General features: G+C 38.9%; 1 protein-coding gene across 4 annotated transcripts in view; it reads right to left on the bottom strand.

Moving 5' to 3' along the window:
- KLHL3 (kelch like family member 3) overlaps positions 1–27,784 on the bottom strand; it is a 268,190-nt gene that overhangs the window by 206,389 nt on the left and 34,017 nt on the right. For 2 of the 4 annotated variants that reach the window (XM_054694357.1, XM_054694358.1), the window contains exon 2: positions 23,363–23,570. The exons of 1 other annotated variant lie outside the window; for it this stretch is intronic. In XM_054694357.1, the coding sequence (XP_054550332.1) occupies positions 23,363–23,374 (12 nt within the window). In that variant the 5' untranslated portion in view covers positions 23,375–23,570. Of the gene's footprint in view, positions 1–17,173; positions 17,184–23,362; positions 23,571–27,784 lie in introns of those variants that run through there. One more of the 4 variants, XM_054694361.1, reaches the window with a different exon arrangement.

Here is a 27,784-nt window from a genome sequence, read left to right as displayed (position 1 = left end):
GCCGCATGCCGCTGAAAGGGAAGCTCTGGTGAAACCTTTCCAAGAGTGAACCCAAGGACCCCGCGCTAACTCAAACTACATCACATAAATAAATAAATCGTTAGAAAAAAAAAAAAAGATGTGCTATATCTGACCTATAAGCATATGAAAATGTGAGGAAAAAAAATTACAAGTGATTCCTTTATCACCTCGGAAGCCCATATAACAGGGCCTAAACTTGTTCACAGGAAAGGAAAGAACAGAATGCTGTTACTAAACTCCTGGTTTATTCCTGTAAAATAATAATCTTTAAGGTAAAATTAACATGTTGCCATACAAACATAAAATGAACACATGACAAAGGTTTTATGTAACTCATTAAAAAAGGACATAACCATTAAGATGTTAGAAACTGGTTCAAAAGGTTATCAGAAATGCTGACGATAATTTTGCTGATAGATACAAAACTAGCTTCTTGTGTATGGTGGTGAATCAGAGGGTAAGTTAGGGAGAATTAGGCAGCCTCAAGGACAGTGCAGGTGGGGACCTCAGGAGAATTAAGGAAGGCTTCAGAGATAAGGGCAGCAAGAGGAATGTAACTAACTCCACTGGGAATAATAAACATCCCAGGACCAAGGACAACATTGTGAATGCTGGCCTTGGTTTCCCTCAGGTGATAAAGGGAGGTAGAGTTTGAGGAAATGGAGAGCGGTTTAATTTATGGACAAATTAGGGCAGCAGACTCATGAATGGTAGACCACGTCCTCCCCTTTGTCAGAGTGCAGGGATATTTATGTAAGGGGAAGATGAGAAGGGGTCAGCACCGGTGGGTGGCAGCCTATGTTTCTTCAATAGCTGATGTTTAACTTTCTCCTTGAAAGGTTCGGCGCGGTAAAGAAAAGGAGAGCCAGGCTACATTTCTCAAAGGGAGGGAAAGTTTATTGCGCCCCAGGCGGACCTCACAGACCCAAGGCGGGGGTCAGTGGAGTCGCGCACGTTGTTAGGGGGAAGCAGGGTTTTTTATAGGGCGAGGAGAGGTCAGGTGGGTAGTAGTTTGTAGGGCAGGTATAGGTTCTTTGTCTGAGACAAGACTCGTAGGGGGAAGGGGGAGGCTCATTGTCTGAGTGCTCCAGGCAGGTATCCGCATTCCTGCCCCCCAGGTGGGCTTCCTGGTTGGCTCCTGCATTCTGGCTTCCTGCATGGACCTTTCACTCCTCCCTAAAATGCAGGGGTGCTCATCTGGGAGACTGGGCCATAAAGATAAATCTATCAAACAAGGGGGAAGATGCAACAAATGGGGAAAGACAAACCTGTTAGATAAGGAATGTAAAGATCCCCCCCTCAGTAGCAGATTAAGTGAGTCAACCAAGAACTAACCAATCACAAAGAGAATGGTGGAACTTTATAATAATTAGGGAAAGAAGATATATATACCCTGAGACACTACTTCACTTTGGCTTCCTTGACCCTCCCTGGCCTTGTTTCATGGCCTGGGAGTCCCACTTTATTTCTGTTCCTTTTCTCCTCAATAAACTTTTTCTTTCTCTAAACAAACCTGCCTCGTCTCGTTTGCTTGCCTGAGAGTCTGCGAAGTTCCTGCTGCGGCTTCGTGAGACACCAACCTGTGGTGGTCTAGTGGCTGGGGCTCGGCACTGCACCTGCAGCCTGGGATCCGTTCCCGGCTGGGAGACTAGGCCTGACAATTCCGGTATCAGTGGTGGGGAGAGGACAGAGGTAATGGTAATCAATCGAAAGTGTAGATCACTACAGAATCAGTTAATTTGGAAGGGTGTACAAATAATTTCTAGCATTTTAAAGATACCCAGCTTTTCTTTTTTTTTCCCCAAAGTTCACACTTTTTCCTGATATTTTTCTGGCATTCAAAGTAACTCACTATCTTGGAAACGGTTTCTCATCTTTAGACTCAGGTTCTCATCTGTTTATAAATAATTTTTTTCAAGGAGTTGGCTTGGATGACCAAAACATTGCCCTGAGATTTGACAGGTTAAATCACAGATTTCTACAAATAAGAGTCCTTAATCAGCATTCCTGAATTACATCACATAAATTCCTTCTCTTTCAATGGGACATGCTACCTTTAGATGAGGGAGCTCATATTTCCTTTTTTTTTTTTAAGATTGATTTATTTATGCATATCAAGAACTGAGGTACAGGTCAGAGGTGTGGGGCAGGAGGCAGGGGTGAAAGGATTCTGAATGAACAGAAGATAGAAGACAGAGTGGGGAACAGAACAGGTGGATCTACTGAAATACACTGCTGAGGGGAGCAGCAGGTGAGATAAGAGAGATCTGCTGCGCCATGTGGGTAGCTCCCTGACTGGCTGGGGATCAACTCATGCTGCAGAGGCTGCAGATTGCTTCACAGCGCTGTGCTTAACCCCTTGAGCCACCATATTTCTAATTAACCATTTCAGGACAATTTACCTTATTGTAATACTAACGGTCCTCAGCTATTGTTATAACCAGCAAGATCATTTTATTTTTAAACAACTGAAGCAGAGTAGTCTGGAGTTATGTAACAAAAGATAAAGTAGTTGGCCTACATGAGATGCTCAAAAATTATTGCCTAAACTGAATACCCTTCAAAAATTTTAGACCTTACTGTGACAAGGGGACTAATCAACTGCACTTAGTTTACTATATTGCAGTAATCCTGTTTTACATACTTAGGGATTACTTGCTTAGGGCAACTAAGCATTGTATTTAGAATATACTTAAGTTTACTGTAAATGTTTATGACATCTATGCTTCTTCCTTTTGTTTGCTCTTCCATAGCACTCTCCAGATCCTCAAAACTGGGCACACATAGGTCCTAAATCAAAGCTTGCTGTTTAATTGTCAAACTTATTACACTGAATGGAAATTGATACTTGCCACAGAAAATTTCAGCGTATTCATGACAATATGTTTCTCTATTCCTAACTAGAGGTGCTATATTCTTTTTATAGTAATATCGATCAGTCCAGCATAATAAAAACCCCGGCACCAATGTGTATAAACCAGACATCTAAGACTTCCAAGAAGAAATGTGCTGTTTCAGCTACCTCTCCATAAAGACCTATAGTCTTGTAGATTCTCCAGAAAAGCCAGTGCTAAGTTTAATATCACATTTCTGAAATCATTAAAATTGTAATCCTGACCCAAGCAACTGTGAGCTATCTTCTGTCTTCTGGATTGAAATGAAGCGCAGCTTGAATTTCCTTTGAATGCCAATACTAAAATTCTTTACATTCCAGCTAAAAATGGTTCACTCACTATAAGACTTTGGCTTCTGCCCTGCCTTTTATTTCAGTTTTCATGTAGATTTGATGTGCAATTATTAGTGGTTAACTCGGGGTTACATTTTTTTGTCCTTCTCTTGGGAGGATGAGCACCTCCCAAATGTGTTCAACTGAAAGCTGGGGCTGCATCAAATACAGCTGAATACAGAAGAAGACCCTTCCCCAGCCCTCCCTGTTGACACCATAGCCTCTGCACACAGCTGTCATTCCAGTTTATGCCCCTCCTTGCCAGAGAGGAGAGCTACCTCAAACAAAGCCCTCCTCAAGGGGCTCTTTCTGTGGGGACAGGAGGAGCAGAAAACCAAGAGGACACGGAGGCTGTGAGTACCTTTGAGACCAAGTCTACCCGTAGGCTGGGGTTTCGCATACCATATTGATCCTACAGATGAGGAAAACAAAATATTCCTAATTGCTTGAGAACAGGACAGAGAATATAATCCTGATGTTATCTATAGAAAAGACAGGACAGTGGCTTCCTACGCCTATACTCAGGACCAAATACATTCATTCATTCACCCATCACTCATTCACTCATTCCCTCCACCATTATCGATAAACATTAACCTAATGTCTGTTATTTAAAACACTAAGAAAAATGCAGAGGGGACTCAAAGATATATTGGAGCTCAGCATTTCCTGACTCCAAACATCTAGAAATGGTAAAGTCCCTGTACTTCCCAGTGAGCCTCAATTTAGTCAGATGTACCTTTAGAGAAGCCAGTGCTAAGCCTGGTGTGTGGGAGACTAAAGAAAGAGCAGTCCTCTCACTGCCCTCAGTGTTATCTGGGCCTTAACTCTGCACTGGGGAAACTAGGCAGAACTTTCAAAAAGATCTCAGAAGTGCTGCTGGTGACATTAAGACAGGGAAGACAAAGCAGGGAAAGATGATGAGAATTATACTGATACAGACAGCATGGAAGGAAGGTTATGTGAAAAAGAAAAAAAAAAAAAAGTAGAGAAAGGAAATCAGTGAGTAGCTGGCCTCTACCAGGGAAGGTAGTGGGGTTTTGGTTCACATTTTAAAGCCTAGTTCTGAAGGTAGAGAACCAATACCTACCTAGGAAAGATCCCTAGAGGAGAGCTTAGATCAAAACATCTGTTACATACACATGCTAGATGCAGGGAAATGAATGGAAACAGAGTAAGTATACCTATTTGATCTCTCCTTCTACCCCACAGATTCAATCAAAAATCTAAGGAACAAGGAATTAATTTTGGGGTACTGGGTCTGTCGTTTACTTTTCTCTCTTTTCTACTATATTTTCCAAGTCTTCTAAAACGAGAATGCATTTTTATAGAAACATTTAAATTATGTTATAAAAATAGAACTAATATCCAGACGAAGAGAGCCCTGGGTGAGACAGGACATTCCTAAATGGACCAAGATATCCTAATGCTCCCAGAGCTCTTAATAACAAATGTTGCCAAGGTCTGAATTTGATGACTTCTGAGTCTAACAGTTAACAGGGAGTAATATCTGCCTTTGTTACAGTCTTGTTCCGAAGGTCACAAGACAAATGTGTGAAAGCATTTTGTGAATATCAAGCACTTTATCAGTGTGAGATAGTATTATTCTAGTTAAAGACAACTTTCTAAAAAACTGAAAGAGTACAGGGACAGATGCAAAGAATGTAGGGATTCACATGGCTTCCATTTTCATTCAAATGAGAGCCACTGATTAATTCTGACTAGCGAAGGCTCTCCGCTCAGGACACCTGAAGCAAACAACAGAATTTGGGGAAAACAATGGGGAAAACAATGAAACCCAACTGACATGGAGGGACCTAGCAAAAATACATTCAAGATTAGGACAGATAAGTGATTTCCCTGAGATGGACCTTCCATTTGGTCTCAGGTTCTCACCTTGATGTAGTCAGCAATCTCTGCAGTAGTTGGAAGGACTAATTAATTGAGCCTGACAGTAACAGTAAGTATAACAGGACAGGACTTTTACTGATAGTACTCCATGGCCAAATCTGTTTCTCATGCTGGCTCCTGTTTGCATAGTTCATTAGGAGAATAGATGATGTCAACACCAGCTAAGAAGACAGGTTATCTCAATACTTGATTCTGGCAGGAGAACTTGTGCCCTGATTATTTTTAGTTCTTTTCTACCTTAGTGATTCAGTCAGCTGAAGAAAAGCCAGCAACCAGACTGTTTTCTGAGCTTACCACCCTTATTTGTCCCTCAGTAGTTAGCAAGACATTTAGTCACCTGGGGAAAATTTACTAGGAGTCTGGAGTCTCATCATTTCCAAATATTCAGAGGCCACATAGGATTACTAGCCTAACCTAGGTGGAAGTACATCACTATAACATTACTAGCAATCTTTTACTCAAAGGACAAAGAAAAGGAAAGACAAGTTGCTAAGAAAACCAGGTATGTATGGTCTATCATTTTTATCAGTAGCATGAAGGATGGGGTGAAAAGCAAGAATTCTGCTTTACATTTTATGAAATATTAGACCTTAAATTAAAGTACACCCTCTATTTATCTTAAGCTTCAAATATGACAGTTGCTAGGAGTTCACAATGAATAGTAAGTGCCTTTTCACCAACATACAGAAAGTGAACTATCAAAAGATAAGTCATTTCTACATTTTTGCATTTTGGTTCCACCCCAAATATTTAATTTTATTTCAGTCTCATACAGTTTGTGAAGACAGATTTATCCAACACCAGCTGTCCTCATATTTAAAAGCGTACCACAAAGATAAAATTAGAATCAAGTAAGGATCATATTCCTCAGCAAGAATTCTGTTCTAGGTCCCACTGATTCCCTGAGTCACAACTGACATCCTAAACACCAGCAATGCTGCTGTTTGCTTGGACATTTTCTAAGCAGCTACAGTGCAATAGAAATTGTGTAAGTGGCATGAGCCTTTGGAAATTTATTTCACGAAAGTAGGAGCAAAGTATGTACTGTTTTGACAGACCAGGGAGTGAATGAAGTCAACTATCACAAAGCACCTCCTGCATTTTTATATTTTTGAGCTTTCCACTTAGGAATTTTCCAAATTTGCATGAAGCTCAAATGAGACTAAAGTCTGGGCAAGGGACAACTGTTCATTAAACCAAATCTTGGCATTAGACATTTGGTGTGATAATGGATAGTATATAAAAATAATAAAGAAGAAGAAGAAAGTCAATATTCTAAAATATTAGTTGTTAAATATTCACCTTGTATGGAGTCTAATTGTAATAGTATAGCTGTAAAAATACATTGTTAATGTTCTATGTTCAGTTTGGAAGATCATATTTTAGAATGAGGGAAAGCAAAAGCAATCACAAAACAAAAGACTTACAACTTCATTTAAATGCAAGTTTATAAAACAATAAGAATGAGATACCATGTTATATGGATTATGAGTAAGTTATTCTCAAATAATTATTGAGAATATGCCATTTCAGAAAGTGGAAATTTGGGCATTACTATTAAAATTTAAAATGCATCTGTATTTCCCCCCCTATAATTCCACTGCTATAAGTACACTTACAAATGTATACAAAGGTATATTTACAGAAGTATTTGCTTAAGTATTGTTTTTATTTATTTATTTTTAAAGATTTATTTATTTTTATACAAGAGTTGGGGTACAGGCCAGAGGCGTGGGAAGATGAGAGGATTCACCAGAGACAGAGCAGAGAGCAGAACAGGCAGACAACCGAAATACGCTATGCTGAGGGGAGCAGCGGGCCCTACAGGAGAGGTCTGCCACGCCATGTGGGAATCTCCCTGGCTGGCTGGGAATCGAACCAGTGCTGCAGAGGCTGTGGACAGCTTCACTGTGCTGTGCTCAATCTGCTGTGCCACTGGGGAGGCCCTGTTTTTATTTTTTTTAAGATTTATTTATTTATGCATACAAGAGCTGGGGTGTAGACCAGAGCTTGGAGGGAGGGTGAAAGGATTCACCAGAGACAGAGTGGGGAGCAAAACAAGCAGACTGACTGAAAATCACTGCAGAAGGGAGCAGTGGGCAAAACAGGAGAGGTCTGCTGCACCATGTGGATCACCTCCCTGGCGTCATGTGGGTCACCTCCCTGGAGGGGGATCGAACTCAGTGCTGCAGTAGCTGCAGATTGCTTCCTAATGCTGACGCTTAACCCCTTGCACCACCAGGGAGACCCCAGTATTGTTTTTAACAACCCACATATTCCTCTATCGGTAACTGATTAAGCAAACTATAATAAGCCATAAAAAATATGATGTAGAGGGCCTCCCTGATGGCGCAAGGGGTTAAGCACTGCACTAGGAAGTGATCTGCAGCCTCTGCAGCATGAGTTCAATACCTGGCCAGCCAGAGAGCAGCTCACATGGCACAGCAGATCTCTCCTGTCTCGCCCTCTGCTCCCCTCAGCAGTGTATTTCAGTCTGTCTACCTGTTCTGTTCCCCACTCTGTCTCTGGTGAATCCTCTCACCCCCCACATCTCTGCCTGTACCTCAGCTCTTGTATGCACAAATAAATCTTTAAATATATATATATAATTATACAAATATGCATGTTATTTCTTCATAAGTGCAATCACACTATATTCACTCTTCCACATCTTGTTTTTCCACTTAATATATGTGTCATCATTTGATAACAGCAAATGGGTCAGAAGTTGAGCCTCTGTTACTAGACACCCAATATGAAACTTCCACCCCACCTATCCTATACGTGATGACAGATTAATTCCTATACTTAAGAAGACTTAAGTATAAGTCCTAGCATGTCACCCTATACTCATTAAAGAAACCTGCAGTGGTTCCTTAATACATATCATCTAAATCCTTACCCTTGGTTCAGGGCTCTTTAAGATCTTTCTAGCCTTCACTCTCCTGTTAAACTGACTTATATGCATATCCCCTATGCATGCCTCACATTTTAACCAATGTTGAGATTTTGACAGTGCTATTTATCAAAGTGCGCTCTATGAACCAGCAGCATCAGTTTTATCTGATGAAAGATCTCAGGCCCCAACCAGACCTACTGAATCAGAATCTGCATTTTAATAGGATTTCCAGGTGATGTTTATGTACATTAAATTTTGAGAATGACTATAAAACTATCAAGTGATTTTTCCATGGTCCCTGAGGAACTATTATCATCATTTATTTCCTCACAGAACACATGAACACCTAGAGCGCAAAGGGTTATCCAGGTTATGTGCATAAGACAGGCTGTCCAACACTCAGAAACAAAGGAATACACTGAGTGGACCCTCAATAGTCATCTATAGACTTTCTTTGTTTCAGTTCTTTAGCTTAAAAAAGGTAACTAAAATCACCCTCCATCACTCTAAAGTCTAATACACCAGGCTCAACATATATATCATACCCACACAAACACACTGGACATAAACAGAGTCTTTAATGGATAGAACTTTTAACAGAAAAATTGCAAAAGAAAGTGATAAAAACCTGACATGGTTACTGGAACTTCTTGGATCTAGACAGTCACTCTAAGTGCCTTTAAAATTGAGCAGCTAGATTTATATGATGGACTGCAAGGTGAGTTTAAGCTCTAATATTCAATGATTCTAAGATTCTAGGGGAACAACACATCTATACTATCCCAGAAGAGGCTGTCAGGACCAGGGACAGCCCTGAGATGAAGTCTGATGCTGCAAAGCCTGACTTCCTGTCTCAATTCTCTCTAAACCCCCGCTTCTCTATACACTTCCCAAAAGTTCCTGCTCTGCTCTGCTCTACTGTCATGATCCTTCTATTTCCTGGCAAACTGCCCCTTGCTTAAACGGGCTTGTCACTGTCACACTTGTCTCCCCTACTCTGTACTCAACTTCTCAGTCTCTCACCCAGTTCAACATTGCCAAAGTGACAATGAGCTAAATTAAACTGTGCTAAAAAAAGAAAGTTAGGGAAGAAACATATCCTGTTAACCTGTCCTAGTCACCCTCTTCTCTTCCCCTTGTATAATTCCTCAGTAACTTTCTTGAGAGAAATAAAGTCAGGTATCATTTTATCATATTTATAGTGAGGGGACCAAACCTAGTGAGAATTTGCCCCTTGGCTCTCCTAAATCCTTTTATTTGCTAAACACATTTTTGTCCATGCCTCTCCCAAGACCTTTCAGTGGGTTTTTGACCCAAAGCCATTTTACCTCTCAAAAATGGAATCAACAGAGGTACTATACATCTCTCTCAAATTGTGCAGCTTTTACATATTGTTCAGTTTAATTTATCTTAACACCACATAGATTTTCTTATACACCTAAGCAATAAACAAAGATCACTGTCAGCATTAAGTTTCTGAGACAGTGCCCTGTGTATAAGAATATTATTGGTGGACATCTCTGTTCATATATTGATAAGATTCCTCCTAAACCCAAAGTCTAGTTATAAAGTAGAACTCCAGGCTCTTCATTAGAACCTAGGTCCTCTTGGCTTGTATTTCCCTCTTAAACACAAGTCAAGGCAGGATATTTATTATAAGAGCACTTTGTTCTAGAGATGGACTGTGCCATTTTATTCCTAGTTCTGTGACTTACTATGTGACTAAGAAATTTGTGTAACCTCTCTAAGCTTATGAGTCCTTATTTGTAAAATGGGAAAAATAAAATTTCTACATCTTGGAATTCTTGGTGAAGACTGAATGAGAAAACTCATATAAAGCGGTTAGTACAGTGCCTGCGTGATTTATATCACTTTACAGTCATTAAAAAAAAAGAAAGAAAAACAGGGCCTCCCCGGTGGCGCAGCGGTTGAGCGCTGGGTTGCGAAGCTGCCCGCAGCCTTTGCAGCGCCGGTTCGATCCCCGTCTGTTCCCTGGCCAGGTCACCGGAGGAGGGTCCCACATGGCGCACAGACCTCTCCTGCCGCCCGCTGCTCCCCTCAGCAGTGTCCTGCCTGCTCTGCTCCCCACTCTGGCTCTGGTGAATTCTCTCACCCTCCCGCGCTTCTGACTGTACCCAGTGCTTGTATAAATGAACAAATAAATCTTTTTTAAAAAATTTAAAAAAAAAAGAAAAACAAGTTCAGAAAAGATTGTGCAAAGTCTCCCCCTACCCCCCAATTTGCAAAGCCTGTTTAATGCAGCAGATTCTCCTCTCTACGGCTCTTCCAGTTACAGGTAGCTCTAGCACATGCCACTGTCCATGTGTAGGTAACCTGACTCCCAGCTAACAATAGTGTATGGTCTTAGCTTTTAGGTGTCCTTGTGCACACAGTATTCCTCTTAGCAATGTGAGTGTGTAGAACAAACAGAAATGGAACAGATGCCTTTAATAATCAGGTACAATCTTATTATATAAATATTTATGCACTCAAGCCAGTGGCAACAAAAAAGACAAACACCCTCTTTCTATTTTAGGTTAAATATCAAAGGAAGAAAAAATTTTAGGGTTAAGTATCAGTAGCTTCTGAATTTAGCAGAATGTGAAAGACATTAGAAGGAATCTAATCTCCCCCACCTCGAAAATGACTTACCAACTGACTTGTGTGCTGGAGAGGATGTCATTTGGGTTACAATAATAGTTCTTTCTATTTAAAGACAAATGAGGTCCTCCATGGGGGCGCAAGGGGTTAAACACAGCACTGTGAAGCTCTCCTCCACCTCTGCAGCACAAGTTCAATCCCCGGCTGGCCAGGGAGCTACCCACATGGTGCAGCAGACCTCTCCTCTCTTGCCCACTGCTCCCCTCAGCAGTATATTTCAGTCCATCTGCCTGTTCTGTTCCCCACTCTGTCTCTGGTGAATCTTCTCACCCCCACACCTGTGGCCTGTACCCCAGTTCTGGAATACATAAATAAATAAATCTTTTTTAAAAAGTAATTTAAAAAAAGACAAATGAGGGTTGGAATGTATTCATGGAGAAATTTGTTGGTATTGCTTCGTTTTGGGTTTTTTCTGAACCAGCTGATCAGCAGGTTAGTCAGTCTGATGTAAATTTAAAAATGATAGCTTTGGAGGGCTAACTCTAATGGAAATGCCTGAAAGGGAAAGGGTTCTTGGAAAGGAGCAGATAAAAGTAGGGGTAGGGAAGAGAGGTTGCAAAACACAAACTCTGCTGATTGGTAGTTCTGCCAAAAGTTGGATTGAAAGTTGTTGATTACATTTAAAACAGTTGGCTCTTAACTCTAGGCAATTTTTCTCCTGCCTTCTCTCATCAACAGTCAATACAGGTATTAGAGAATGAGCCCAGGATGAATTGCAGATTATTCTTCTAGAGTCTAGGCCTCAGGCCACCAGTGTTCCTTTGGCCCAGGGCTGATTCAGTTTCAAAATTTCAACCTGAAATTTCAAAAAAAAAAAAAAATCCTAAACCCAATCTTCAGAAATTCTCTAACAAAGTGAAAAGTAGCTTGCCACCAAACATGTTTGGTTATGTTTGGAAACCAAACATGTTTGCCTTAGCTTTTGAGCTCTAAGGCTTGAATTTTTTATAGAAGAATTCAGCAAACTGGGTCTTGAAAAATATGTGTTCCTATATTGCAATAATTGAGGGTGCAAGAGATCAAAACAAAACTTCAAAGAAGTTTTCTTTAAAAGAGATATGGCATGGGTCTTCCCTGGTAGCGCAAGGGCTCAAGCGTCAGCACTATGAAGCAATCTGCCGCTACTGCAGCACGAATTCCATGCCCTGGCCAGGGAGGGGACCCACATGGTGCAGCAGACCTCTCCTGACTTGCCCGCTGCTCCCCTCAGCATTGTGTTTCAGTACATCCACCTGTTCTGCTCCCCACTCTGTCTCTGGTGAATCCTCTCCCCTCCGCCACCCTCCACCACTGGCCTGTACCCCAGTTCTTGTATTCATAAATAAATAAGTCCTTTTTTTAAAAAAAAGAGATATGGCAAAAAAGAGGTAACCTGGAATATGATAAATTCTGATAAGAATACAAAATTCAATGCGAAAATAAAAATAAAAAATGAAAGAGCAATGATTCTTAGAACACTCTTAGAGCCCTAAGCCTCCTTTCAGAAATTCAACTACCCTAAGGTCACCATGCTATGTAAAGCCCAAGCCACAAGGAGAAGGCTTGGCGGATGAGACATCATGTAGAGAGGGGAGGGAAGGAGAAAGGAAGATAGAGACCAAGTGGCACCAAGGTGCCAGATATGTGAGCGAAGAAACCATCTTGAAAATACACACCCTAGCCCCACCTGCTCCAGTGGACAATACACAGATCAGAGATGAACTTTCCAGCTAACTCTTCTCAAATTCCTAAAACATCAAGCCACAGGAAAAAGACTATATGCCCCAACAAAGACCCTCAATAAGCTGGAGGTTTCAAGATATGTATTAGTTGTTTACAAGTCCACTAGGATGTCAGCATCAGGGGAAGTAATGGCATTCTTAACCCATGACTAGGCACAATATCCTTTAAGGGAGAAGCAGTGTGCAAAAGGTCTGAACACAGTGGTCCTTGAAAACAGGACAAGGGCAATAAGGGCTGAGCCAAATCTTACAGATAAAGAAATAGAAATCTGTATGCTAGTTAGAGTACTGTAGTTAACTGTTAAAACAGCTTCACAATTTTACATCAAAATGGCATTTAATTACTGGAGAAACATGGACAAATTGGAGAATATGGAGAAATGTGATTCATAATTTCCTTGACAGGGCATTTCTTGGGCAATGTGTAAAACTAAGAAATTTGACAAAACCCTCAAAAGAAATTAGAAAATAATATAGCTTGCCCCAGGGTGAGACAGGTTAACACATTAGTTTAATGTGTTGAAAATAGAAGGAGGTGATTTCTTTTACTGAAAAGGCAGAGAGAAAGAACAAAAGACAGAGAGTCAAGGCCAAATAGGAAGACACTATGGTAAAGAATCAAGAGACCTGGAAAAATTAAAATCTACTATTCCTAGAGAGTAAGTCTAGGGAAGTAAAAGTAAACCAAGGAAGGTACAGTACACTTACACAAAACATCCATAAAAACTTTTCAATAACATCACAGATAAACTCCTCTTCAAACAGCTCAAATGGGTTCATAAGTCAAATTCACTCACTTTTGCAGGGGATGACACCAGCGGGGGCCACAGAGAGCAGAAGCACTGGACTTGTTCAAAAAGTGATGGAAATCACCATACATACACACAACTCACAACTTCTTTTCTGATTAAACTCTTGCACTCTTGCTTCAAAAACCTCGTGCACTGTTAGGTAGAATACAAAATAAAAAAACAAGTCTTCCACAGTTGCTTTGTGGACACTCAGATTAATTCTTTCTGTGAATAAGCATTACTTAATATGGCATCTGTTATCAAGGAAGAAACAAATATTTAAAATAAACACTGAATCATAAAATAGACAAATGAAACAAATTGGAACAGCACAATAGACTTCATCAAATCAAAGACCTTTAACAACATTTGCAAAGACTATACTAAACTATACTAAGTTTAGTTTATTCTGTGAATTCACTAATTACTTTATTGTGTGAATTTTCACAATGAATTATCACTTAAGTGACATTTTATTTTTTACTTACATTTTTAATTGATGTAACATTGCGTAATATTAATATATAAACAGCAAATGGGTTATTAAGAACCAGCATCTGTATCAACTACATTAAGTTCACCCTGAAAGTTCAAGTCTATCCTTCACCATGTAATTGACTCCCTTTACCTGATTTACCCACCCACTAACGTGACATTTTACAACATTTGAAATATGGAATGTTGTTAAACCTGTCTTACCTCACTTTTCCTTCCCCATTTTTTTTCCTCATGTAGCTACTAGCAGATTCTTCAGTTGTTCACTTTTAAACAGAGCTAATGTTCTATTTTTCAGACCACTAAACCTACATTATATCTGTGAAGCTGGTATAACTCTGCAGACATCCTCGCTATTTAGGCAAATGTTGTAAGGGCACCATCATTGTTCATTTGTGTGATCTCTATGTATCTTGTCATCTTTCCAGGGTAAGATTTCCAAGGTCTTGGACTCTTCATTTGGTGGAGTCTAATTTTGTTCTCTTTACAAAGAGCTAGGGTTACACTCAGCAAAGGTTACCATTTACGTGGACACGAAGCTTCCTAGCATAACTCATCACCAAAGTAAAGTCCCTAGCTATTTTTTCTCTCAAGGACAACCCAGAACTACCTAGAATCAAGAAGGAACATTTCAGGGCACATCACATGTAGAGCCCACAGGTGCTCTGAATCCACATGTTCATTTTGATACTCTATAGAGTGGTATTATTTTATAGCAGTCAAGCAAGAAGGTCTTTTTTCTTTTGAAAATTTCCTTTCACATCCCCAAGAGGAAACATGAGAACTGAATGCAAAGACCACAGTCAATCTAGCAAGAGAATCCAACATTAAAAAATGACTTTTATTTTATTTTTTTATATATTTTTACATCATTGTTCATTTTTAAACAATATTTGCTTCCCCCCACCCCCTCAGGTGTAGTCCCCATAGAGTTTCCTTCCCCAATGCACCCGTGCACCCTCACCTCAGTCCCCTGTGCTCCTCCCTCCCTCCCTCTGATCCCTCTCCTTCCTCCTCCAATGAGTTTTTGTTTGGTTTTGTTTTGTTTTAGGAATTATTCCTTTTCTGGAAGGGGCAGGGGCAGTTCTCACATTTGGTTTTACTACTTATCCAAAAGAGTTCTGAAAGCTTTGTTTTTATAAATAACATTTTAAACTGCTTACGTAATTTCTAAAGTTCAGTTCATCTTTCAAATCTCTGTGTTCCAGAGAGGCAGGCAAATCCAGAGACCTGCGCTGAGAGCCACTGCTTTTGCATCTGGGTTCAATGTTATTATTCTTATTCTCTGATGGAATTTCATCTACACTGCTAATTATGAAAATCAGAGATTTTAAAACATAAAACCTAGAGGTTTTAAAAAAAAGTTTTATAAGAAACTGTAGAAATAATCTCATTTTTCATTAGATGTGGGATAAACGAGACCCCAATGGACCTTGCCCATAGTCTTATAACTACCTGGCCTCTCTTTTTTATGAATTTCTATATGATCTTCAGACATATTGTTTAATTCATGCTAACCAGTGGCATATACCAAAGATAGATTCAGGGTATTTCTTGGTTTCACTAGTTATCCCTGTCTCCTTTTATTGGTTGGAAGATCAGGGACAGGCGATGGGAAGTCCTGTCTGGTCCCAACATCCCATAGATTAAATGATGGCACAGATTGCCTGGGGTCTTACCCAAGAAATTGTTCATACTTAGACAGGAAGCTTCTGGAAGGTCATGAAACCCAAAATGATCTTCCTTTGATAAGGACTGGATTTTCCTTTTTGTTCTCATTAGCTTGAGGATATGGGATAATTTCAAAGTAGGTGAATACCTGAGTCACATCTACCACCAAAACTATTCTGATAGTGTTTTCTAGCTTCTCCTTTAAGACAAGCCAAGTAGCTCGAAGGAAATTCTAGCCCTATGAACCAAATGATCTTCTATTTAATTATAAGGTATGTTTCCTCCAAGAAGTTCCAGAAGTTTCATATACATTATCTTATGTGACCCTTTTCTTCCCATGGAGGGCGGGAAGCATTTTATTTTTAATAAACATAGCCAACATTTCCCTATGTTTATAGGTGTCTCTCCAGGATCTGATATTTAAAGTTTAGATGAATCTTCAGAAACTCAACTGAACACAGTCAATATTGCCAAGAAAGCAAATTAATTTATTTATTCATTATTAAGTATCTCTCCTATGTGCATGGTACTTTCTAGGTCTTATAGACATAAAAGGATGGAAAACAGATTAAGTCTCTGCCCTCATGGAAGTTACATACAAAGTAAAAGGGCTGTTCCATTACTGAGTGAACTCAGAGCCATAAATACAGGTTACCCTCGTTAAAAGAAAAAAAATCACTATAGTTTCGATTACTTAAGCTAACAGCCAGCTTGAAAATTCACCTAGTAAGATAAAGTCCATCTGATAGAGGCCTATACAGTAGTATTAAAAGACAAGAGACTTGAATTCTAATCTTACCCTTCTAGTTACATGACCTTGAGCAAATAACATAACATTCCTACCCTTAGTTTACTTCTCTAACAATACTAGACAAGAAGATTCCCCATGTCCTCTCTTAGTCTGCAATTTTGTGATGCTTAACTTTACCTAAGATAATTGGTCTGATGTAAGGTCTTACCGCTAAGGCCCAAGAGGAAGACTCTAGATTAATCTTTATTTGTGGGCTAGGGTCAAGGGGAACAACACAAAGAAAAGCATATCTCCTGGGACAATTACTAGTAGCATCATATTATTACATACAATCGTCTACAAAATCAATCAACTCCACACTTACTGTGTATTTAACACTGGGCTAGGTACTTTGGGGATGAGAGAGACAGTCCAGATCTTAAAGAGCTTCTAAATCAAAGTATACAATAGCCAATAATTTAAAACAAAAGTTTATCGGGCCTCCCCGGTGGCGCAGCAGTTGAGCGCTGGATTGCGAAGCTGCCCGCAGCCTCTGCAGAGCCGGTTCAATCCCCGGCCACAGGGCGAGGGTCCCACATGGCGCGCAGACCTCTCCTGCCACCCGCTGCTCCCCTCAGCAGTGTACTTCGTAAGTCTGCCTGCTCTGCTCTCCCCTCTGGCTCTGGTGAATTCTCTCACCCTCCCGCACTTCTGACTGTACCCAGTGCTTGTATAAATAAATAAATAAATTTATAAAACAAAAGTTTATCATACAGACTGTAAGTTGACAAGATAAGAAAATCAAGGAAGGTTAAATTATAAACCTGAGGAAATGTGGATCTGCACCTAAGAACCACTGGGTCTATACATGAGAAACACTATCATAATAATAATAGCAAATAACATTTATTGAATGCTTGTTATGTGATATGTATAGTTCAGTGTTCTTGTGGGCTATCTCATTTAATTCTGTAATTCCTATAAATTACACTATTATGCCTGTTTTACAGATCAGGAAACTGAGGCTTAGAGAGAAGCCTAACATACCTTAAAAACGGCAAATCCAGACGATCTGATCCAAGAGCACGCATGCCATCCCACCGAATGGCTATAGAGGACATTCACTACACATGAGATGAAGGGATGAGCACTAAATCTGCACTAATTTAGTGTTCTATAAAGGTTACTCATCCTCCTTTATTTATCAGTCCCCCATCACTATTTACCACCTCCCATTCCATCCTCAACCCAAATACATATGCAACTTAACTTTTCCAATTTAACATTCTTCAAAATTAAGTTAAATGTTCACCCCAGACAGGAAGTTTTTCTAGACCAGTCAAATTTCTGTCTCTTTTGAAATCATAGCACTTCAGTCTAGGGTGATCATGCCCCATCTTATAATGTCACCAGAACTATGTAATGTCTTATGACATTAATACTTCTGATGCCTTATGGCATTTATAAATTGCTACTTATATTATTATTATGTGCCTTTTGCAGCACTGAGCTTTTTGCATACTTTCATTGTACCAGCTAATTACAAACTCCTTTGTGTTATTTCCAGGGTCTTGGTATAAAAGACATCAGGAAGTATTCACCAACTGTAGAGTTTGAATGTTGGTGAAGTTTTCATTCATTAGAAAAATGATCCAGGCCAAGTGAATACATTCAAAATTTCAAGGTTTGATTTTACCCTGTTTAAAGAACTTGTAGGTATAGACTCTATGCCCAGTTTTGGACATAAAGGTAATCTGTGTATATCTGCAATTTCTTTGTCCTATATGCATTCAGAGAATTGAACCTATCTTCTGAACTACTAAAGAATATTTCTATCTGTCCTTTGAAATGTAAAAATAACTAATCAGGGGCCTCCCTAATGGTGCAGCGGGTTGAGCACCCGCTGTGAAGCTGTCCCCAGACTCTGCAGTGCTGGCGGCGGAAATGCCCTCATGGCGAGGCAGACCTCTCTGGTCTCACCCACTGCTCCCCTCAACAGTGTATTTCGTCAGTCTGCCTGTTCTGTTCTCCACTCTGTCTCTGATGAACCCTCTCACCCTTCTGCACATCTGGCCGTTACCCAGATCTTGTATAAATAAATAAATCTTTAAAAAAAATTATAATAACATAGAAAAGAGTAAACAATGTGTATCTACAGTTTAATAATAAAATGTACACTCTGTAACAACTAACCACCTTTAAAAACAAAGCATGAAATTGTTTATATCACCTAAATTGTAGACTAAAGCAAATTAAAATTATTATGGTTAAAACTTCAAAATGATAAAAGAACTTTTAAAGGCTGAAAAAAGCCACTGAAGAAATTTATACACACACACACACACAAATATACATATATATAGAGAGAGATTAGGCAATACTATCATTAATCCTAATGATAGTATCAAATATTACATATAAAAGATAGGTAGGAACAAACTTTTTTCCTAAAGGCATTACAGTATAAAGTGACCTTATATTCTAGATTTTCTGTAATATAATAGTTATAATTGCAAATATTATATTTCCATAGACAATGGCTTACTAGAAAGCACAAGATTTTGTTTTTCTGGCTAGTCTAAACCTTCCAATTTTACCTCTCTATCTGTAAATAACAAAAATTCTTTGGGGGGAGGCCTATGATCTAAATGTTGGTTTGAAAAAGCAAAGCATCATAGATATGGGGGGAGTACCAGGTGACAAAAATATATATCAGGTTATAAATTTAGGAAGCCTAACACTGATCTAATCTCTGTTGAGTTATTGGCTACAGTGTGAACTTTAGACATTTAAATAACTATCATAAAGGGAAATACAAGCAAAATTAAGATTTACAATATCTATAGGGCAAACTAAACTAGTAGCACAGGAGAAAACTAGTCATTCCTGGTACTGAAAATTGAGATGTATTTCTTTAGCAAGTCTTCATAGATACAATATAAACACTAACAGCTTTCCTTAAACACAGCAATGCTTTTCAATGGATTTCTTATTATAACAAATATGCTGAAGACTTCAGACTAAAACACAAAGTTGCAGACACTAATATATGTCCTCTGTAATGATGTTTTTGGGAAATGACTCAGTGCAGCTTCCGGGTACAAGAGTTAAAGTTTTGTAAAAGTAAACATCTAGATTTGTTTTAAACTGAGAATATGACAGTAGTTGCATTCTGAGTGAAGAATTCAGATGTTCTGGATTGACCTGTTGTCTATAACTAATTAATTTGCTCATCCTAATGTGCATACAATACAGTTAAACTAAGTTTCATTAAGTTCCAGTGAGATTCAGGTAGACTTAAATTTTTCTATTTTTTGTAGGTAGCCAGGGAATAAGAAAGAGTTTCCCCTCTGACGTTATACTTAAAGTATGCTGCAGAAATGTCAGCGTGAGTATGGAATGTGCATATGAGTGTGCATTTGTTGCATGTGAATATAAGCAGAATTCTATTTTTAAAAAACTGTAAAACTGGGCCTCCCCGGTGGCGCAGCGGTTGAGCGCTGGGTTGCGAGGCTGCCCGCAGCCTCTGCAGCGCCGGTTCGTTCCCCGGCTGCTCCCCGTCACCGGAGGAGGGTCCCACATGGCGCGCAGACCTCTCCTGCCGCCCGCTACTCCCCTCAGCAGTGTGCTTCGGTCCTTCTGCCTGTTCTGCTCCCCGCTCTGGCTCTGGTGGATTCTCTCACCCTCCCGCGCTTCTGACTGTACCCAGTGCTTGTATGCATGTATGTATAAATCAATCAATCAATAAAAATAAATAAATAAATAAATCTTTAAAAAAAAAAAACTGTAAAACTTCCCAAACTTCGAAATGATCATTTGCTTTATAAATTATTTCTCCGGACAATTTAAGTGTTTATAATGATCCACTGGTTAGCATACTAAGACAAAGGAAATTTAAAGTGAAATTATTAAAAGCTGTAATTCACTAATAGTCAAAAGAAAAAAAATGAAATCATTTATGTAAATCAAGAGAAAAATAAGGATTACACATTTAAAAAAAAAAAGTGATGCATTCAAATATATACAGTGACCAAAGTCACCTCTAATCTTTCTTTCACTAAATTTTGTTTGGTTTTGTTTCACCCATAGGATAAAGAAGAAAAGCACTAGAGTTTCTCTGAATATCAGCTCCCCAGTTAATGAAAACTCCAACATCAGATCAAGTTATTCTACCTTAGTTCAGCCACTGTGTATTGACCCCCAGAGGGTAGGTACAATCGAAAGCCTTGGAGTAGGTAAGAAAGGTAATGGAGACACAGTCCTAGAGAAAAAGGGATCAATTCAACTTTCTTGAAAAGTACCCATGAGAAAACCCTCTACCTGCATGATCTCAAAAAGAACAAAAAAGAAATATATGGTCTCAGAAATAATTCCCAGGTAGTTCTATAAGTTGGCCATTTGTCTGTGTGCCAGATCATAAAAAACAGTAAGACAGCTGATTCTAAGAACTAAGATCCATAACAAAAGTATTCTAACTATTCAAGGAAAGAATTCCCTTCAAATTAAAAAAAAGGGAAGGTGCTTTCTCAAAAAACTAAAAGATCCAACAAGACAACTGTCTGGAGGAGGAAAAAATCTAATCCATAATATATAGAAATTATTTAAATTTTAAATATAGAATCTTAAGTATTGCCACTAATCATTTCTCAAATAATTTATCAGTCTCTAATCACTGGTCAAATGTAACTGCCCAGAGTTTTATTTCACCTTTTCTACTTGATGAAATGCTAGAGAAGAGAAAAAAAGAGGGACATTGTAGCAGATTCCAAACTGATATTTAAATTAAGAGCATCACCTTTTTCAAAAAGGAAACTTAGGGTGTTATTGATACCAACCAAAACTAAACCAGTAGCTAAAACGGATTTAGTTAGTCCACAACCACTATGGAACTTAGTTACAGAGTCTTCACAATATGGATGACAATGTCTCTTCTATTTCTTTTTTTATTTTATTTTATTTTTATATTCCCCATACAATTACAACCCCCTTATTTTGACCCCAACCCCTCCTTTCCCCGCTCCCCACGCCCCATAGAGCGACTCTGGTTCATAGTTGTTTGTTGATTTTGATATTTTCTTTCTTATAGTTATTCTTTTTCCTGGTCCCTTATTTAAGTTTTCTAGATTCCTGCTATGAGTGAGACCATCCGGTATTTTTCATTTTCTTTCTCTCTTCTGTTTCTTAAATCAGATGCAGAGTCCGTGCAGCAGCCTATCAGGATCCACTTGTGTTGTAGCCCCTGTGTTTACCAAGGTAACCTATCCATACTACATGACAGAGCTTAAAATTTATAGATAAATTGTAGACATTATCAACGGGGTAAAAACAAAGACAGGGGAAGAAAGAAAAGACCTCAGAGATTCTATTAATCTGTATTTGAGTAAACTGAGGCCCAGAAGGAGTAAGTAATTGTCAATGTCACAAAGCAACTCATGGTTTATCCTATGATCTTTAGACTTCAGACTTTTTTTTAGCTGTCAGGCCTCCAGCTCTGAAGGGCAAAGCTTAGACTGTCCTCTCCAAGCAGCCAATATTCTGTCTGACCTCAATGTTCATCAAATTCTCCTCACTAGCCATAAATGCTCTTCCGAAGAAGTCAAGCAAAGCAATGTCAATTTCCTGCTTTAGTCACAGTAAGAGATCAAGATTGGCAGGCTCCACTCTCACTCACCGGAAACAGCAGAATTCACTGACTTAGGTCATACCAACTAATGTTTGGGCTCTCTGTTCCCAAGTTTCCAAACCTGACAGAACTGGAACCACTACCCATTGCTGGTTCTAGTCATGAAAAGCAGAGCAGGAACTCAACATGTCCCAGACCAGTAGGGAAGAAATAGAAAACAATGTCATTAAGAGTAAGGAACACTACTATCAATTCTAGAAGCTCACTTTCATGCTGATGATTAGGCACAATATCTATTATTTCCACAAGACTCCTCTCTTGCTGTGTTCCTTCCCTGTGATACATAGTCTCAGATATCAGGCCTCAGGGGCTGATGGTCATGTCTCAACTAGTCCTCACAGCAGGATCTGAGATACTCCCTCTCTTGTTTTAGGACCAAATTATAATCTGAAATGTGATTCTAGATTTAGAGAACTCTTGGTCTGGAAATAGGACAAGTGGGAGATGAGAATTTAAGTGGAAATGTACTACAAATGTCACCCATTTATTTATGCATTGTGAGACTGAACTATTGTTAGTTGGTATGGCTGTTTGCTTTCATTGGTACTTAGGAGTAGATGTTTACACTCTTCAAATGTAACCACACCACACCCACCACTAACCTATAATCCTCTACCACTGTCCACCGGACTCCCCTGCACCAGTGGCCCCCACTACCTCTCTCCCTCTGGTAACCTCAGTTCAGCAGTCAGAATCCAGGGTTCGTCTTGGTTTTTAAAATAGTTATTGTTAATTAACACATTTTATATATCAATATATCTCTCAATTCTTTAGAGAAAGTTTTTAGGTTATATATCTTCAATGAGCGTCAAAACTTCAAGGTAGGCTCAGTATTTTGTTAGCCCTATTTTGCAGATAAGAAATCTGAGTTTGACAGAGGTTAAGAATCCTTCCAAGTTCCTATGATCAGCTTCCACCAACTTGTGGCAGAGTTGAGATTATGGTACAAACCCTAAGTCGTGATTCAGAGAACTTAACAAATTACAATACTGCCCACGCTACTGGGACCAATAACAAAGACTAAACCTGTAACTAGATATATATTCAATAAAATAATCTAGCGCAACAAAGAGAGGACTTTTCAACGGATTTACTTTCTATTTTGAAAAATAGTTCTTGGGAAAGTGAAAAACAGCTTTTTCCTAAAACTCATCTCTGTGAAGTTAGGATAAAAATTATTTCAGCCTGACAGTAAAGAACACTATAAAGTGGGCCTCCCCGGTGGGGCAGCAGTTGAGCGCTGGGTTGCGAAGCTGCCCGCCCGGCCACCGGAGGAGGGTCCCACATGGCGCGCAGACCTCTCCTGCTGCCCGCTGCTCCCCTCAGCAGTGTACTTCAGTCCTCTGTCTGTTCTGTTCCCCACTCTGGCTCTGGTGAATTCTCTCACCCTCCCGCGCTTCTGACTGTACCCAGTGCATGTATAAACAAAACAAACAAACAAACAGATAAATAAAACATGCCTCTATTTAAAAAAAAAAAGAACACTATAAAGTACAAAAGAATATCCAGCAGCTCCTTCATTGTCAGTAATTATGAGAAAAGCATACACTTACTGTAACTGGCATCCCAAATCCTTGTATATGGTGCAACCATTTTTTCTACTCTGTGAATTCTGTGTTTGTGCTTCAGCACCTTCAGGACATCTCTACAACCAGAGGTCAATTTGTTGTGTTTGAGTGCCGAGTCCAGAGCACAGCCACAGTTCAAATTCACTGGTACAGAGAGGAAGATCAGATAGCAGACTCGGATGACTTCCGGATTCTGAGGAAAAGTATGGTGACAAACTTTTCAATATGATTTTTTAAAATTTAATTGAATATTTTATTTATTTATGCATACAAGAGCTGGGGTGTAGGCCAGAGGTGTGGGGGTGGGGAGAAGTGAAAGGATTCACCAGAGACAGAGTGGGGAGCATAACAGGCAGACTGACTGAAATACACTACCGAGGGGAGTAGTGGACAAGACAGGAGAGCTTTGCTGTGCCATGTGGGTTAGCTCCCTGGCCAGGAATAGAACTCGTGCTGCAGTGGCTGCTGAGAGCTTCATAGTACTGGACTTAACTCCTTGTGCCACCAGGCAGGCCCCTTTTATAAGCTTTTTATTGCAACCAATCTTGAAATCTAATTTATGTTTTGAAGTTTAACAGCTGATTTGTCAGAAGCTTCGAGATTTCTACTGGTAAGCAACTGTGATTTCAAATAGAAAAAATTCCAAATACAACCATTAAAGAAAAAAGGGTTGTTTTATTTTAATTGAACAATAGTTTTAACAACCTTGGAAATAATGTATTTTTTAAAGATTTATTTTATTTATGCATCTAAGAACTGGGTTATAGGCCAGAGGTGTGGGAGGGGATTGAGAGGATTCACCAGAGACTAAGTGGGGAACAGAACAGGCAGATCTCAACTGAAATACACTGCTGAGGGGAGCAGCGGGCAAGAGAGAAGTCTGCTGCGCCATGTGGGTTAGCTCTCTGGCCAGGGATGGAACTTGTGCTATAGTGGCTGTCCATAGCTTCATTGTGCTGAGACTTAACCCCTTGTGCCACTAGGGAGACCCAAGAATGATTTATTTTTATAAATTAATGTTAACTATCTTCCTAATGATTTCTTGGCATACAAACAAAATAGAAATGTGAGAAAAAACATTTTTTAAATAGGAAAACAAATGAAAATAGATACAAAGTTTTAAAGTGTTAAGTTTCCTACTGAATAATTAAAGGAAAGATAACAAGTAAACACTGAGCTTATGCTTTATAAACAATCTCTTATTTAATCTTCACATAAACAATTTGAGGTACATGTCATTATCTCCATTTTCTATATAAAAAAATTGAAACAGAAATGCTACACACCTTGACCAAGGTCACAACGGTAATAAATTCTGCAGCCAAGGTTCAAGCACAAGATGGTTTTTGTGTTAAATAAAGAAAATATAATTATTTAAATATTAATTCAAAACAACTGAACATTTGTATATCACATTTATGAAGAAATATCTATATTACAGAATATGGCATTTCCTTTAAAAATAACAGTTATTGGGTCTCCCCTGGTGGTGCAGTGGTTGAGCGCTGGGCTGTGAAGCTGCCCCCAGCCTCTGCAGCGCCGGTTCTACCCTACCGGCGAGGGTCCCACATGGCGTGACAGACCTCTCCTGCCACACCCTCTGCTCCCCTCAGCAGTGTATTTCGTCAGTCTGCCTGTTCTGTTCCCCGCTCTGGCTCTGGTGAATTCTCTCACCCTCCCGCACTTCCGACTGTACCCAGTGCTTGTATAAATAAATAAATCTTTAAAAAAAACAAAACAGTTATTGCATTTTCTGAGAAGAAAGTAATACAAATTCATTATAATAAATCTAGAAATACAGTAACATAAAGAAGAAATTTTAAATTGCCCATATTCTCACCACCCAAAGAGAACTATTACTTACTTTCATGTATATTTTTGTATAGTAAGATTACAGTATTTTTATAATGTAAACTTCAACTTTATTTTAATTAAGCTTTTAAAAAGGATTTTCTCTGGAGAAAAAGGGCATCTAAGACCCAGTGTTTCAGCAGCAGTACATTCTGAGAAGAAATATTATCTGGCTTTACCTTCATGTTAGAGATGAAGAACTAAAGCCCAGAGAAGTAAAGTAATTTTCACAAAGTCACAGAGCAATTTAGTGATAGAACCAGGACTAAAATATATAATTTCTAGTATCCTGATATGTGTTCATTCCATTGTGTACCTTTCCTGAGTTTCTATAGAATTTATAGTGTGTGATTGCATGTCACAGAAAACCATATATGGTGATTTCTCATATGTACATGACACCTTCTCCCAACTAAATTAATTGTCATTATCTAAATTCTCTGTTCTCTTGTTTCATCTTTCAGAAGCTTGTTTATCATCTATTCCTGGTAAGTAAAATTTTCAGCATTTTTTAAAATAAACTATTAGGCAAAATTATCATCAGAAAATTTTGTCTCCTAAATCAATTTTGCCTTTATGAGCAATTCTGAGACTATCCTATGTTAATCCTTGAATGGACACAACAGTGGGATTTATCAGTGTATTTATTCATTCATTCATTCATTCCACATATATTTGCTGATACAGACAATGGCCTGGCTCCACTGTTATCTCTGAGGAAATAGCAGTGAATCAGAATGATAAAATTGTGCCCTCATAGATTTTACAATCTTCCCCTAATTCCAGTAGGCACAGTATTTTTGTTGTTGTGTGTTTGTTTTCTTACATTGTTTTTGTACAGTATTTGATTTCTCCCCTCAAAGTATAGTCCCTGTAGTTCTCCCACTACCATAGCACCTGTGAACCATCACTATAGTCCCTTATGCTCTTCCCTCCTATTTTGACCCCTTTCCCTCCTGTATAGGCATAGTATTTGTGACACATGATGCAGTATAGAGGTGTCCTGACATCAAACATCCAAACTATTGCCTCTCCAAGAAGTAAGTGTGGTACCCATCACTGTACTAAGATTAGTTCTAATGACCACAGAAATGACCATTTTTAGTTAAGTTCAGAAAATGTTTCTATAGACCTTTATGGTAAGCACTAAAGTTATGGAAATCTACAAGTCAAGGAATAAAGAATAGTTCTTGCTTTCAAGGAACTCACAGTTTAGTAGAAAAAACAGATGTCCCTGAGACAGGTGATGAGGACCACACTATGATTGTTTTAGGTTATGTTTCTAGATCTATCTTAATGAGTCCACTCAAAGGACAAAAAAAATTTTTAATCAAAAAAATTTTAATATAAGGAATATGCTCTTCCTAATAACTACTCTCCTTAATATTCTCCCACACTGTTCATTAAATTTGGACATCCAAATACTCTGATCCAGTTGCATTTATTCCCCTTCCAGAGCAAGTCTGCACCTTGATTATCACAGAAGCATTTCCTGAAGATTCTGGGGAGTTCAAGTGCATTGCAGAAAATGAGGCTGGAACTGCAATCTCTGTAGCAAGACTGTTTGTTTCCCCAGGTAATTACTTTTTAGGATCTCCTCGCTCTAATTCTGCCTTGATCCAAGAGGAAGATCTGTTTCTATCTAAACTGGTGACTAATTGTTTTTCAGAAGGAAAAGAAATGGAGAAATCAGAGAGTTTCCCAAATTTACCCATGGAGAAATTTCCTCCAAGACTGGACTCCTTTCCCTGGAGCAATGACAGCAATGCAAAGGACAAAAATCCAGACAATACCCCAGTAAACCTTATGCCAACTATTCCTGAACCATCTCGTCACAGTGAACATGAAATCCAGATTCCAAAGGAGAATTTCTACACTATCAATGAAAATTCCTCTGTGCTACAACCACAATGGTAAGAATGGATGGACCTAACATTTACTCATGCAACAAATATTCTTGGATCTGTAGCTATTACAGTGAACATGACAAAGCTCCTGACCTCAGCAGGAGATAAATCACTTTGTCATTTCTCCCTTGCCCTCTATCATGCATTTCACCATAGCTGACATAGTAAGCCATGTGAGTTAATTCACTTAAGGGTTTGTTACAGAGACTTATTGGGGAAAAAAAAGTCATTGATGGTGAAATGGCACAAAATATTGAATAAATGGAATCTTTTCCCAGAATAAAATTTAGTATCCTCTTAATATAAATAAGTAAAATATTTTGTGTTACAAGTTTCTCACGGTCAGTCTTAGAAAACAGACAGAATCATCTTTGTGTTTAGAGGACAAATGTTTAAATGAAAAGATATTCAGTAAGAGAATTTGCCCACTAGACTATTCTAAAACAACACAATCTACCAGCATCCCCAATCCACAAATACAAAAACCTAAAAATTTAAAAGTCATTTAATATCTAACATAATCCCCTAAACATTTTACTTGGCTAAAACTACCTTTGGGCTAAACTGAGGTTAACACCTCTAATAAAACTTAATGATCAGCATTCTTGACTATATAAGACAGCCAAATATAGCCTCTGTTAATCATAAA

The sequence above is a fragment of the Talpa occidentalis genome, unplaced genomic scaffold (assembly GCF_014898055.3).
Source record: "Talpa occidentalis isolate TD23 unplaced genomic scaffold, MPIMG_talOcc4v2.1 talOcc4.13, whole genome shotgun sequence".
NCBI lineage: Eukaryota > Metazoa > Chordata > Mammalia > Eulipotyphla > Talpidae > Talpa > Talpa occidentalis.
The sequence above is the reverse complement of the archived record's forward strand: the minus strand, read 5'-3'. Positions and strand labels throughout refer to the sequence as shown.